This window comes from Dromiciops gliroides, chromosome 6, assembly GCF_019393635.1.
Source record: "Dromiciops gliroides isolate mDroGli1 chromosome 6, mDroGli1.pri, whole genome shotgun sequence".
Taxonomy (NCBI): Eukaryota; Metazoa; Chordata; class Mammalia; order Microbiotheria; family Microbiotheriidae; genus Dromiciops; species Dromiciops gliroides.
Genome location: NC_057866.1, coordinates 181,506,684 through 181,522,317, shown reverse-complemented (window position 1 = coordinate 181,522,317; position 15,634 = coordinate 181,506,684). Strand labels below are relative to the sequence as shown.

Here is a 15,634-nt window from a genome sequence, read left to right as displayed (position 1 = left end):
TGGGAAAAGGGCACTGGATTTGGCAATCAAGAGACCACTGGTACCTTGGAGAGTTCAGCATCAGTTAAGTGGTAAGGGCAGTTTTACTGAGAAAGGGATGAGGTAGAGGGTCTGAGAGTCTAAGTCAGGATTTTCTGAGGATGGGGAGCCCCCCCCCCCCCATGAGCCTTGTCTTTTAATCCTACTGTCGATATGTCTGTGCTACAGACTGAAAACTGCGGTGCAGTCCTTGTATCCATGAATCTACAAAACAGTGCGGCAAAGTCCCTACTTGTTTACAAAATACGACATTCTGCAGATGAAATCTGCGCCAAACATTTGCTTGCACTGATGTGACTGTGCAGCAGGCGGCGATCTTGCCTCACATTTAAGATTTGCTTTTAGTGACTGCGAAGTACAGCTAGTTTCAACCAGTTTTCAGGAACCTTTACCATTCTAAGCAGGTGAGAATCAAATAACAAGATCCTGCGTAATTTCATTAAATTGCTTCTCAATTTTAAGAGGCCCCTGCTTTTTAAAGGTTGTTTTTTTCAATCAGATTTGGTATAATGCTTTTATTGAATGTACTCTGACGTACTTTAGAAGGTTGAGGGGATGGGGGCAAAATGAGAGACTGTTTTTCTGCACCATATTATGTTTCCTACTTGACAAGCCAGGATATTAAAGCACAGCAGGGTATATTGATTAAATCTGGAAACACCAAAGTCATATGGCGAAAGTAAAATTCACAGCCTATTTATTTGACAGGATCTAAAAAATTATGATTACAATGAATCGATGCCAAAATTAGATGAAAAGAAATAAAACTATGCAGCAGAAGTGATAAGGACTTTGGAGAAAAGCTAAAGTAGGAGTAGAAAAAGCTTATTAATTTAATATTGACTAATTTATAAGTGTCAAAAAAGGAAACACTTGTTATTCCCAGGTAACTAGCAGGGGTTGAACACTTTTTAAGAGGAAGCAGATCATTTTAAATAATATTCTTAGAATAGGCTTCCCACCCTTCCCCATACCCAGAACCTTTTAGAATCCTGAGTTGGAAGGGGCCTCAAAGACCATCCAGTCTGATCCCTGTCCCAAATGAACCCCCTCTACATATGAACATCTGGCCATTGTTTCTTTTTAGATCTGACTGCAATGAGGAACCCACCATCTACAGAGGCAGCCCATTTTTGCTTTTAGAGAACTCAAGTTACTAAGTCATTGTTGTTGTTTTTCTTATATGAAGCTGAATTGTACCTCTGCCACTTCTCCCCAATCATTCTGCCTTCTGGACACCAAACAGGACATCCAATCCCTTTTCTCCATACATGACAGCCTTTGAAATGCTTCTAGCTATCAGGATTCACCTCAACCCCAGGCCTTTTCTAGGCTAGATATTCCCAGTTTCTTCCACTAACCTTTGCATATTCTTAAAGCCCTTCACCAACTTCGTGAAAGTCCTCAAGCTCATCAGTATCCTTTCTAAAATATGACAGACACCCAGGTTTGGTGTGACCAGGACAAGGTATAGCAGAACTATTGCCTCCTTGGTCCTGGATACCTTGCCATTCAATGTAGACTAAGATTGCATTCTCTTGGTCTGTGACCTGTTCTAACCAACTTCTAATGCTTTTCCTTCCATAGCAAGTGAGAAGTTTTACTTCTCTTTCACTGCAGTTTGGTTTTTTTATCCTTGAATACTCTGGATCCAGTCACCTCCCCAGAAGATAACGTGAGGGATATTAATTAGTAAAAATGAGTATCATTGGGGGCAGCTAGGCGGCGCAGTGGATAAAGCACTGGCTCTGGATTCAGGAGGACCTGAGTTCAAATCCAGCCTCAGATACTTGACACTTACTAGCTGTGTGACCCTGGGCAAGTCACTTAACCCTTACTGCCTTGCAAAAAAAAAAAAAATGAGTATCAGACTCAGAGTAAAGAGACCTTGGTACAAGTCTAGGTGTCCCACCTATGGCCACTCTTCACCTACACAAGATGGGGTTGGGGTTCACATTTCTTCCAGCTCTGAACCCTGTGGTCCCATGAACTTTAGGTGAATCTCTCAACCTCAATTTCCTGTCATCAAAACAGGGATGGCAGCATTTGTGGTACCTAGGTTTAGAGTCACTGTGAAGATGAAGAAAATTAATTAATGGATAGGAAGTGCTGTGTCGACTAGGAAATGCCACAGGAATGTAAAGGATGACTAATGCTGAATCCTAAGCCTGTATTTATTACCACTGGGGCTGCTGTTCTCTATAGAAAAGATGATTTCAACTTGTAGAGGATTCGATTAAAGAAAAACAGGTATAACAGTGGTAGGAAGAGTGTGCCTGATAATAGTATATGGTGCTAAGACCTCCAGTCTTTGTTTCTCTCCCAATGTGAAGATTCTGAAAAGTCCTTAATGACCAGCAGTGGATTTGCAATCGAAAACTGTAATCTTTTATCTGGATGTTCAGTTGTTCAGTCAAATATTTGCCAAGTGCATTCGTATATGAGCACAATACCATCCTCCATTCTACAGAGCTGTCCATTTAAAATGATGGCGTTCTTGAACACTGTTCCTTCAAGACAGAAGGTCTGGCACCACATCATAGCCTGGATGTGAATGCCACAAAGGCTGTGCTTGGACCATACAAGCTCTAGTAGGTTCTACCATGCTGTAAAGATTTAGGGTATGGGTTCAGTTATGCAAGAGATGACAAGTCTTCTAAGGTCCGGTTTGTCCAAGTTGAGAGAGCTTTCCTACGGAGTTTTATAAAGAGTGATACATTTGTTTGGTCTGGGCAACTCAAAAAGACTGAGCTCATAAGGCTCAGGCTGTGAGCTGCCTTGATTAAAAGTAGTACCTACAAAAGAAAAATCATGGATCCTTGGAGTATTAAAGTATGTAGAATCTGGTATAGCAACAGCCATGATATAGACCAGGAGTGTCAAATGCACAACCAGTAGGGCAAAAGCAGATTACAAACGTAGTGGGGAAATATTTAACTAAAGAAAAATATAATAGAACATAGGTGATGTTAATAAGTGGCTTTCTAAGTCAGAACATTGCTTGCAGGGATCCTAATGTATGCAGTTTAGTGGCCCTGTTTCTATTTGAGTTTGATACCACTAATGTAGGCAGAATAAAGATGTTTTGACACCCACCGTTATAAAGTGTTAGAAATGGGGAGAATTTCTAGACTGATAAACTCATTTTACAAATGAGGAAATTGAGGCCCAGAGATAGGAAGTGGTTTGACTATAATCCACAGGAGAAGGGAATAATTTATTGGTTAACTTACTATTTTCAAAGTCTTCAAATTATATTTAATTGTGCTGGTTCATGCTCTTAGAAACTACAAAGATTCTGTTGGGAAATAAAGATAATAATGTCCTTTCTATTTGTAACCATTAGATGATTTCCTTTAATATAGATGTCAAGGCCTAGGACCTAGCAGTTGACGGGGCTAGAAAGCTTTTTGTAAGACTTGTTGACAGTTCATTTACATCTTTTTCTCTTCTGATTACAGTGGGAGAAACTACAGATGACGACAAGTGAGAGGAGGAAAATAGTCTGCTCTGTCACATTCCACATTATTGCTATCACCTGTGTCGTGTGGTCATTGTATGTGTTAATAGATCGGACTGCTGAGGAAATCAAGCAAGGCAATGACAACGGTAAGGAAGAGGCTTTCTTTCTCTCCAAGTAAATTCATGCACATAATTAATATAGTGCCTGCTGATACCCTCTCATTATCTGAGAATGGCTACCCAGGGTCAGGGTATGCTGTATGACTGCAGCCACAATCGCCAAAAGCCACAGCTTATGAACCCTCACTTGTGATAATCTTTAAAAATGAGAGGACACAAGGAGTTCAAAGCAAGGACATTCAATGAAATATCAGAGTAAGCAATGGAGCATTTCTACCACAGACCCAGGACATACTCTCTCACACACAGAGAATCAAGGGGAAGATTTGGTTTTTATTAGGGAATACAGGTGGAGAAGAACACATAAGCAACTTAGAGCCAAGGTACGTTAGTGAAGGGGCAAATCATGGCTCCAACAATGCAAAGCTACATCACTCTTCTGGGGATTATTCCTTCTTCTTCTTTCTTCAAGACTCCCCCACCCCTCCCTCTCCCCATACTCTCAACAAAGGACCTTGTTTCATACTTTAATATAATTAGAAGCAATGAGCTCCCCTATTTCAGCTACTCTACATTTTAAAACTTTTTTATGTCATTCCCCTATTTCCTTTCTTTACCCCAATCTCTGATGAAGAGGTGGCTCTTCTCCTCATCAAGGTCAAACCTCTACTTCTTACTTGGATTATCCTCCCTCCCTCTCCTCCAGTCATCTGCATTCCCTTGTCTTCAATCTCTTCCTCTTTACCAGTTCCTTTTCTACTGACTACAGAGACAACCAACTCTCCTTCATCCTTAAAAATCCTCATTACAACCTATCAGCATCAGTATCCTTTGTTATGTCTCCCTTTCTCAGTCAAATTCCTAAAAAAAAAGCTATCTATACTTATCATCTATACTTATCATCACCTCCTCTCCTAATAAACTACCTTTTGACATTATCACCACCCTGTATACCAGTGATCTCTTATCTGCTGAAAACAATGATCTTATCCCAATCTTCATCCATATTGACTTCTCTGTAATATCACTGTCCAGCCTCTTTTCCTGGATATTCTTTATGGGCTTTTGTGACATTCTTTATTCTCCTCATCATCTCATATCCCACCCCTTGGCTGCACCCCAAGGATTATTCCTAAGCCATCTCTCTCCCCTAAGTTCAATTACCACCTTTATATAGATGATTCTCAGATATTTAAAATCCATTCCTAGTCTCTCTTGAGCTCTGTTGTTCAGTTATGCCTCTCTTTACCCCATTTGGGGGTTTTCTTGGCAAAGATACTGCAGTAGTTGGCCATCCATTTTACAGATGAGCAACTGAGGCAAACATGATTAAGTGACTTAACCAGGGTCACACAGCCAGTGTTCTGAGGCCAGATCTGAACTCATGAAGACAAATGTCTTCCTGATTCCAAGCTCCATTACAATTCAAATTGAACTCATTTATCTTTTCCCCACAAACCCACCCCTATTCTCAACTTCCCTATTTTTGTTGAGGGCACCATCCTCCTCCTAGTCTACTGGGTTTGAAACTTTGGCATTATCTTTCACTTCTCACTCTTCCTCACCTCAAAATGAAGCAGGTGTCAAGTTTTATCGATTCCACCTCCACCTCTCTTCCATCCATACCCTGCTCTCTTCTCACATGACCACCACCCTAGTTAAAGTCCTCGTCACCTCTAACCTGGTCTATAGAACAGCTTCTTAACTGGTCTCCTGGCCTGAAGTGTCTCTCTCCATCTCCAATCCATCCACCAAAATGATTTTCAGGTTGAATATGTCACTTCCTTGCCTAGCAAAATGTAATGGCTTTCTATTCCAGGAACAAATACAAACTCCTTTGGCATGTAAAGATCTTAACAACCTGGCTACCACCTTTTAGATTTATTATATGTTTCTCTACTTTATTCAGTGGTCTAAACAAACTGGACTTTTTACTATTCCTCTCACACAAATTTATATTTTCTGTCTCTGTGCCTTTGCAAAGACTATCTCCAGTGCCTAAATGCAATCCCTCTGCCTCTTAGAATTACTCATTTCTTTTAAAGTCTAGCTCAAATGTCATTTCCTGATTCTCCTAGCTCCTAAGTGTCTTTATCCCCCACAATTATCTTGATTTATTCTGTATACATGTATTGTGGTTATGTTTATCCCCCTACAGAAGGTAAGACTTGTTCAGAAAAGTTCTCATACCTGCTTGAACCATACTCCTCATCTTTCATGTGCAGACACGGTCAGCCCAAAGCCTCCAAAGATCTTTACTCTGCTCCCTTACAGCTAGGAAAGCGATAGAAAGAGCATCACTGTGTAACCTGTGCCTGACTTGACACTACCCATCTTGCCTACTTCTAATGGGAAGACCATTGAATTTGGAGTAAAAGGACATGGGCTTAAGTCCTGATACTTACAAAGGTCAGTGACCTTGGGTTCTGGCCTCAATATCATCATATGCAAAATGAGGAGTTTGGCGAGGTCTCTGGGGTGGATTGCAGTTCTAGATCTAATGGACATAAATACTAGCATTTAAAATACATCAGTCATTTAATCCTCAAAACAACCACCCAGGGAGGTAAATGCTATTATTATTATCAACATTTTACAGATATGCAAAGCAAGCTTTAGACTTGTTAAATTATTTATTTACTTGGGTCCATATGTTTAAGCAGTGCCTGAGGAAGATGTATTTCTCACTGACAAGGTTTGAAGAGACCTTCTCTCCAAAGTAGTCAAGCCCCTTCAATAAGGAACCAGGGTCCCAGCAAGGTTAAACCCAAGATCACACAAGTGATAGACACTAGAAGTAGAATCTGAACCCAGATCTTCTGATTCCAGCATTATTTCCACTATAACATAATGCCTTCCATATAATGGATCTCATTTTAAAAGAAGATTCTATTAAAGCTGTATTATTTTTTTTAAATGCAAGAAAGGCATAACTTAGTAGTATCTCTTCCATTATTACCTTTTAGGCTGTTCTTATATAACCTGATGGAGTGTTTCAATTCCATAGTTCCTTACTGCAGCTGCATTGAAATTATAAAAACCGAAATCTCACCAGCACTTGGGAAGTTCTACATATTTTTTAAAGGCCTTGTAATAAACTGCCACCAGAAGATAGAAGAAGGAGCCAAGCTAGAAAAGGCCTCTATAAAACATTATATTTGCTTTTGCTCCTGAAGGTGCCCCAGAGCATAAAGTCAAAATGGAGTTCCCTTGCCTCCCAAGCCTGTTTTTGCTGCAGAATACAACAAGGAACAGATAGTGGAGTGGGGGTGGTAGACAGGAGCCTTGGGTGAGTCCAAAAGCCAAAATTACCCAAAGAATTCCACAGAGAGCCTTTTCAATGAATATCCAGAATCACAGTACCTAGGACAGGTTTACATCCTGAAGAAAAAATTAAATCCAGCCTCCCCCTCCCCCCACAAAGACTCTTACTGCTAGCTTATTCATCTCTCTTGTTTTTCTGCAAAAAAAAAAAAAAAAAAAAAAAAAAAAAGGCAGAATCTGCCCTCTTGGTGGCAGCAACACATGCTAGCTTGTATCCTAGGCATTAAAAAAAAAAAACCTTATTGACGTTGGTACTGTGTGAATGAAAGTGGCTCCCTTCAGAGCTGAAGGCTCTGAGAGCAGCCTTTTCTAAGTGCGTGAGCTTTCATCATTCTCTGAACAAAATGAACCTTTCCAATCCTACCACATGAACTTTAGGTATAGAGAGGGATAAAAGTCCTTCATTAGCCTCTAGGCCTAGGAGAGTTATTCTTGGGTGGCCTGAAGTCTGCAGTCCTAGGTTTCCAGATCTGCCTCAACCACTAGCTAGTAATGTGGACTTGTTTTTTCTCTCAGTATGAGTACCTTATTAGATGACCTTCTAACATGAAAGGCTCATTATATATAAAATGAATTGGGAACAATTTAGATCCTAATTCCTAACCAGCTCCTGGTAGACCTCATCAAATATTTGGTTTTGTTTGGAGTACCTGCATCACAAGCCTGCAGGGGAAGCAGCCATCTTTGAGCCACTCCCTGATTGTTATGAAGGGAGAAAAGGAAAAGGACCATATCACCCATGGACACACCCTTGAGACAAAAGCCTTGTAATCAGTGCCTGGCTAAGGTCAGATCCAGCAATTCCAAAGATAACAACATGGGCATCCTCAGTATAAGTGAACCCAGTTGAGCACATCTCAATACATGTTCATCCTGAGCAGGATATGGTAACTTCTCTCACCATGGTGTATGAGGCTACCAGTGGTCTCCATATTTAATGCTCTTCTTTAGCCAAGTATGAGAAAAAGATGGAGAGGAAGCCTTCATTTTCTCAAGGATTTTCTCCCAGGTATAAAAATAAGGAAGGAGCTTGTATGTATGTAGCATACATAAAGAGCTTCCCAACTATTATGATATGTATGTGTATATACATATATACACATGCATATATGCATATATATATATATATATATATATATATATATATATATATATATATATAAAATTATATGTCGTAATAGAAGGGAAGCTCTTTGAGACTGTCAGTTTTTTCATCTTTGTATTCTCAGGACTTAGCACTGTCCTTTACACATTGGAGGTAGGTACTTAAATGTTTTTGGAATTAAAATGAACTGAATGGAATAAGGTAGCATTTTAGGCTGTAAATCCTTCTGGATTTCTCCTCTTATCTTGGCTTCTGAAACATCACTCTCTCTTGTTGCACCTCTTGTCCTTTTCCATGGCCAACTAAATCCATTCTCCCAGTCTTTTAAATATGTTCCTCTAGATTGTCCTCAGCCCTCTCTTCCTCTCTGTAATTTCATTCACTCCCATGGCTTCAGCTATCACTAATTTGCATGTAACTCCCAAGTTTTTATCTCCCACCTGACATCTCTACTGAGCTCTCTCAACTTGCTTCCTGTTGGGTATGCATCCCATCGGCAACTTCAATTCAGTTATGTCCAAAACTGAGTTTATTATGTTTTCCCCCAGACAGACCTGTTTCTTCTTCTGTCTTCATACATGCGGTAGGTGTTAACACCATTCATTCACTCAGTTCATTTCTTTCAATTCCTCCTTTGCCCAAGGCATACTGGTGGATAGAGTGCTGAACCTGGAGTTAAGAGGAGCCAAGGAAGACCTCAGATATTAACTAGCTATGTGACTCTGGGCAAGTCATTTAAATTCTCTCAACCTCAGTTTCCTCATCTCTAAAGTGAGGATGATAAAAGTACCTCCTTCACAGGGTTATTGAGGATTAAATGGGAAGAACTTTGCAAACATCTTAAAGCACTACATGAATTTTAGGATCATCAGTCATTATCACATCTCTCACTTGCTTCCTCTTCCTTATTCCCACTGCCACCACCTTAGCAGAGGCTACTAGGACACTCATTCCAACATACTGGAACTATTGCTATTTTTTCAATCGATCAACAAGCATTTATTAAGCACCTACTATATGAAAGGCCCCCTATTAGCCACCTGCCTAACCAGTCTTCTCACCTCTTTTCTCTTTCTCTACTCTAATCCATGGTTCATAATACTTCCCAGACTATTTTTCCTTTATCATAGATCTGGAAAGGGTCATATCATTCCAATGATCAATTCAGTCCTTTTAGTTTAGAATTCGAGGCCCCCTACAACCTGGCACCAGCCTACCTTCCCTGCCACACTTCAGTCAGTGTCCCTAAAATACTATACTTTTCCACCTGGCACCCTGAGGTGCTGAGCTCTCCTGGTTGGTTAGCCCATGTTGTTAGCCAGTCCCAAACCTAACCAAATTCCTCCCTCCACTTAATCTGGAAAATGTATCATAGCATCATCACCACTGCTCCTAGAAAGCTGCCTCAGTTGCTTACCTTATGATATAACTATTCCTATGATGTCACAGACCAAAGCACCTTCTCAGGCTACTACTCTTCCATACATAAAGGAGTATTTCCCTTTAGAATGTAAACTCCTTGAGGGTAGGGACTCCTGGTAGACAGAAAAGAAAGCTTTTGGGATAGGTTTACATGATGGGGGGGGGTGAAGAGAAGAAAACTGACAAACTTGCCTTTTGTATTTGGATCCTTGTCAATTAGCACGGTGCCAGATACCTAGTAATCTAGTTTAATTTATTTGCCCATGATTATCCCTGTATGTCTAGAACTTCCTCACCCACTTATTAAATTCCTCCTCACCTTTTGAAGTCCAGCTCAGATACTACCTCCTGTAGAAAGTTTTCCCTGGGTCGCTCCCCAACTTAAAGACCACTTAGGGCTGTATGTGCTTATATTCTCGTGCATTATTGTGTATGGTGACTGTGAACATGTACAGTGTCTCCCTTTACTAATCCCAAGGAATTTAGGGATTTTGTAATGTGATCTGTACATAGTGGGTACCAAAGGTTTGTTGGATTTTAAAAGTTGAATATAAATTCTATTATGTAAGGTCTGTCATTGCTGATAGAGACAAGCTTGAGGGGTGTTTTCTCATTGAAAGAAAGGCCCAGGTCTCCTCCTCTCCTCCTAGTGGCCAAGCTCTTCGGTTTGCTTGCTACTCACCCACAGGTGGTATAAACAAAGAGTAGATTGAGCTGGGTTAGACTCCCTGATCACCCTAGAGAATCTGGAGCCCACACCTCTCTCCATCCACCTGCCCTCTGACTTCCTTGGACATCTCTGCCTCTTCTCTAGGATTAATCTGCTATTTAGGCCTCCTTTACTCCTCTCAACAATGTCCACCAGGGAAAAAGGGTCGATGTTTCATGGTCTCTGTATAGTTCTACCTGGTGACAGACAAAATGTCATTAGGGGATAATGAAATGAGTGTGGATGGCAGTATCTTTCAATGTCCGATTTGGACTCACCATTTTATGGTCTTTTTTGTTTTGCTTTTTAGCTTCCAGGCCTAACCTTTATTTTCTGGAGCTATGAGCTTTGTTTCAGAATACTCATTTCTGCCTACTGCAGTGGGGACAGTGTATCCAGGCTGGGGCGCCCTGATTGGCTGCCAGGGAGTTACTATCCAGTTTCAGAGAGAAAATGCTTCCTGATTGGATTTCTGGCAACCAGGTTTTTATCCTATCACATGTTTAATCTCTAATTCCATGTAGACAAATTATATTAGAGGTTTGCAGGGAGGGATAGTTTGAGCCCAAACCCCTGCTCACATACAAATGATAACAAGGAGAGGTTTTTCTCTTCCCATGATTGCCCAAGGCTTGTTACTATGAGAAGCACAACACTTATCAGGTTTCACAAATGGCTGTGGCCACTGGTGCTTAGACTGAGCCTTCTGCCTCTGGAAGTCTGCCCAATTCATGGAAAACTTTAGATAGGTTTGAAAAACTCTCGATACACAAGAATTATTCCTAGCAGGCCACTGATGCACCAGCTTTTCTCATACTTACAGTGTCAGAGAGGGAAAAGATCTCAGGCCCAGGAGTGAGAAATGCAGAGGAACATGGACAGATGCTATTTGTCAAAATAGGAGCTTTTTTTTGTTGGGAGGGGATGCTTCTCAAGGACCTAACCTTTCTTTACCTTTGATTTCTCTCTCTCCTCTCATTTTCATTCATTAGTAGCCCAGGATATATATTGCTTCAGCATTTATAAAGCACCTAAAAGTCAGGGGGACTGGGCACCAGGATTACAAAAATGATTACAAATTCCACGCCTTCAGGAAGGGCAACATTTTGTTGAGTGTTGGTCATGGCTCATAGATTTAGAGCTGGTAGGTCATGTGTCAAATAGAAATAAGGGTCACTAAACCATTACATAAGGATCCCTCTGGGCTGCATATTGACTTACAAAACCACCTAGAACGTGTTCTATTGTTATTTTTATTTGGTTAGATATTTCCCAATTATATTTTAATCTGATCACTGCAGTATAGCCGGCACCCTTTCCATCATCCCATGCTGCTTTTTGGGCATAGTTAGGCAAAGTCCAAGATAGGAACAGAGGTGGAAAAGGAGAGATTCAGATAGAATGTTTTATGATATGCTAAAGAGAGACAGAATACTTGCAGCTGCAAGAAACAGAGAAGAATACATAAAAGATAGGGGATTGCAGCTGAACCTTGAAGAGAAAATTTTTGAAAAGCAGAAATGGAGAGAGGGAGCTCATTCTGACTGTGTGTGGTGGTCTGTATCAATTCATAGAGATGGCCATGTCCTGGTGAATGTGGGAGATTGCTGGTATAGAACACTGTGTATAAAATGGCAAGCAATGTGAAGTAAGATCCCAAAAGTGGTCCTAGCACTTAGAGCTGGAAGGTATGATGGATGGCATTTTGACCAATACCTTCCTTTTACAGAGAAGGAAACAGACCCAGAATAGCAAAGCTGGGTTTCAAACCCAGGTCCTCTGATTCCATGTCCAGGGCTCTTTCTATACCACCACAGCCCTAGGTTAGGTTGTGATGTAGGTTTCTACCTCCCAACATGGCAATGCAGGGTGATATGGTATGGTAGGATAGAAAGAGCACTCCATTCCAAGTGCTAGTCGTAACAAGACCCCTTTGCTAGCAGTGTAACATAGGGAAAGTCACTTCACCTTTAGGGGCCTCAGTATCTTTATTTGTAAAAATAGAATCAAACTGATCTGAAGATTCTTTCCAAATCCAAAGTTCTATGACTGTAAACTCCAACCTATCTCCTAAATGTTCTCCCAGACTCCAGCCCTTTCTCCAACTGATTTTGTATATTCCATTGCCAGATTAACATTAACATATAATTCTGACATCTTGCTCAAGAGCTTTTGATGGTACATGAAGTCATAGGATTTAGAACTCATTTTTCTGAGGAAGAAAATGAAGACTAAAGGACTTGAACAAGTTATTATACAAACAGCTCATGGCAGTGTCAAGATTTGAACTTACAACTCCAACTGGGATGGTCATGCTACTCTTGTCACACCAGGCACAAAAACCACAAGGGGCTGCCAGTTGCCACTAAAATAAAATAGACATTCCTCATACTGGCATTTCAAGCCCCTGGAAATCTGACTCCAGCTTGCCATTCAAGGCATAGTTCTCATTATTTGATGCCAAGAAACAGCTTGCCCATAATGTTTGCATAAACTGTCCCCCCATTTAGTGTCAGGCATGCCTTTGCCCCATATCCTCCTTGGCTTAGGACTTTCCTTCTTGATCTCCATAGTTGTTAGTGCCTCTTTTTCAAATAATCATAATATATATGCTTAGCTGTTTCCATCTGGCACTCCCCTTCGGTCCCCACCAGCTTACTCCAAGTCCTTGAGATAACTGTTGTGATAGGGGCTAGACCTAGGGTTTCATTGGATTAAGAATTCCCAGATGAGGAGATTGCCTTAACTAATTCAAGTAAACACCATTTCTCTGCACTTTGCGTTTGTTAAGGTTAATCAAGGATAATGGCTAGACTGTGAACCTGAAAGAATAGGAATATTAAAAAATAGAAGTCTGGAAGAAGGATGGGTTTTAGTGAAAAGATTAGTCCTGTTTTGGACATCAGACTAGAAGCTCCTTGTAAGAGCAGACACTGTTGTTGTTGGGATTTTTTTGGTTTTTTGGCTTTCCTTCTATCCTCAGTACTTAGCACAGTGTTTGGCACATAGTAGGTGCTTAATAAATGTAGATTTGACATGTTGAATTTAAGGTATCTGTAAAGCAGAGATGTCAAATACAGTACCTGCAACACTCCCAAGGGCTGTTGAGGCAGACTAAAATGTAATTGGACACCAGCCCTGGAGTCAGGAGGACCTGAGTTCAAATCCAGCCTCAGACACTTGACACTCACTAGCTGTGTGACCCTGGGCAAGTCACTTAACCCTCATTGCCCCACAAAGGGGGAGGGGGGATATAATTGGGAAATATTTAACAAAATAAATAAAAATACACCAGAATAGTTTTCAAAGTCAGCAGCCAGCAAGGATCCTTATGTTCAATCTTGCTAATCCAGTTTGACATTTGGTCTAAGCTGTCCAAAGGGTTGTTGGTGATGTAGGACTGGAAACCAGGAGACTGGTATTGGATATATACAAATGGGAATCCACTGTATAGAAATATAATAAGAGCTGATAAGGTCACCAGGAAGAGAGATGAGAAAAAAGAGTCCAGGACAGAACCATAGGATACATTCACAATTAGGGGATGGGATATGACAAACCAGCAAAGAGGACAGAAGAGGTCAGTCCTGTAAGAGGAACAAGAGAAAGAGCAGTAGCTAAAGAAACTACAACATGTAGACTCTAGAAGGTGGTAAACAACCATGTCAAATACTTTAGAGGTCAAGGATGAAGTATGAGAAAGATGATTGGATTTGGCAATTGAGAGACCAGTGATAACTCTGGAGAGGGCAGATTCAGTCAAGTGAGAAGACTGAAATGCTGACTGTGGAGGTTTGGGAAGTACGAAGAGAAGCAAAAGCAACAAGTTATACACAACCCTTTTTACAATCTGCTTTGATCTTGTAGATGAGAAAACTGAGACCCAGAGCTGTTAATGACTTACCCAGTGTGGTTCAACAGCAGGGAAAGGATTCTATTTCGTGTCTTCCGACTTAAGCCAAGCTCTTACCTTGTACCACACTGTTTCCAAACTCCTTTGATAATTCCTAACTCGCTTGGCATTGTATTTTCATATCCAACTTGATATTTTGGTTATTCCTACCCACATCTGATCTTCCCTCCTGGATCACAAATTCTAGTAAAGCAGCAGCTATCACTCTGTATCTGCCTTGGTGCTTGATATGGTCAATAAGCATCTGTTGAATAATTATAAATGGGGCGAAGGCTAAGAAAGAGTATTTATATTACAGCTCACGTTTTCCAGATGGATTAAAAATTGGACTTAATCCAAGGGTAAACATTTTTTCCTTGGGTCACCACTCAAGACTTTTTCTAATACTTCATTGTTACATGATGGTGATCTTGGGTGTTTGAGAAGTATGCTTTCTACCACGGTGGAAATGTTTCAAGTAGAAGCCCATTGAAGGATTGTGTGTGTCCTTGGAGTACTAGCCTAGCTAAATTCAGAGAGCCTTATTATTCCCCAGAGAATTAGCTTCAAGTGAAGGGTTTTTCCCCCAGCCACAAACAACTCATGAAGTTCACCTACTGAAGAAGGGTGGTGGTGATATGTTTCAGGGAGGCAGGATCTACATTGACAAAATCACAGCTCTTTGACATATTGACATACACAACCAGTGCTAGCTGGCATGGCTGTCATTGGCTTAATCCATCGCTGATATTGGCACCATGACAACTTTTAGATTTGCTGAAAAAGAATGGTGAAATTCTTAGAGTAATTTATAAGTCAAAGCAATTTAAAACAAATCAGTCTGGAACCCCTTCAAGAATCTTTGAAGGCAAGTAAAATGTTCAGCCCAAAATGGGGCTGTGTATAAACAGAAGAGTGCCTTGTTCTGCCCTGACAAAGTCCACATGAAAAACCAAACTACAATTGATACTTCATGTATGCTAGACTTGTTTTTCCTCCTAGATTCAATATTTTATGATGCCCCAGATGCTTTTTCCTCTCCTGTGATGAAAGAAAATTAAATTTATATTACATGAAGCATGAGCATATCTGAGATTATACTATATTGCCAAATCCCAATTTGGGGAATGATTGTGCCTCCTCCTTTATCTTCAGTTCCCCTAATTCAAGCATTCTGGTGGAATGCTATGATGAATTATGTATGTGGGTTAAAAAAACAAAAAGAGAGAGAAGAAATCACTGTTCATAAGGAAAGGAGAATAAGTGTGAATAACAAAGCTGTTCCAGGGACATCACCGTTCATGTATCACAAAGGGATATAGATCTATTTTCAGAATACTACCACATGACTATCTTACATATAAGAACTACTGTTTGTGTATATGTGATAGAGGACTCACTTTAGAGTCAGGATGATCTGGATAAGCCACTACCAGTATTCTCATACAGCTTTCTTTTTTCTTTTTTTTTTTTTGGGGGGGGGGTGTGAGGTAATTGGGGGTTAAGTGACTTGCCCAAGGTCACACAGCTAGTTAAGTGTCTCATACATCTTTCTACAACT

The 15,634-nt window shown here is 40.5% G+C and overlaps 1 protein-coding gene across 2 annotated transcripts in view; it reads left to right on the top strand.

Moving 5' to 3' along the window:
* Window positions 1-15,634, top strand: part of MARCHF1 (membrane associated ring-CH-type finger 1) — a 1,073,794-nt gene that overhangs the window by 1,042,427 nt on the left and 15,733 nt on the right. For both annotated transcript variants that reach the window (XM_043969737.1, XM_043969736.1), the window contains one exon: window positions 3,501-3,648. In XM_043969737.1, the coding sequence (XP_043825672.1) occupies window positions 3,501-3,648 (148 nt within the window). The remainder of the gene's footprint in view (window positions 1-3,500; window positions 3,649-15,634) is intronic.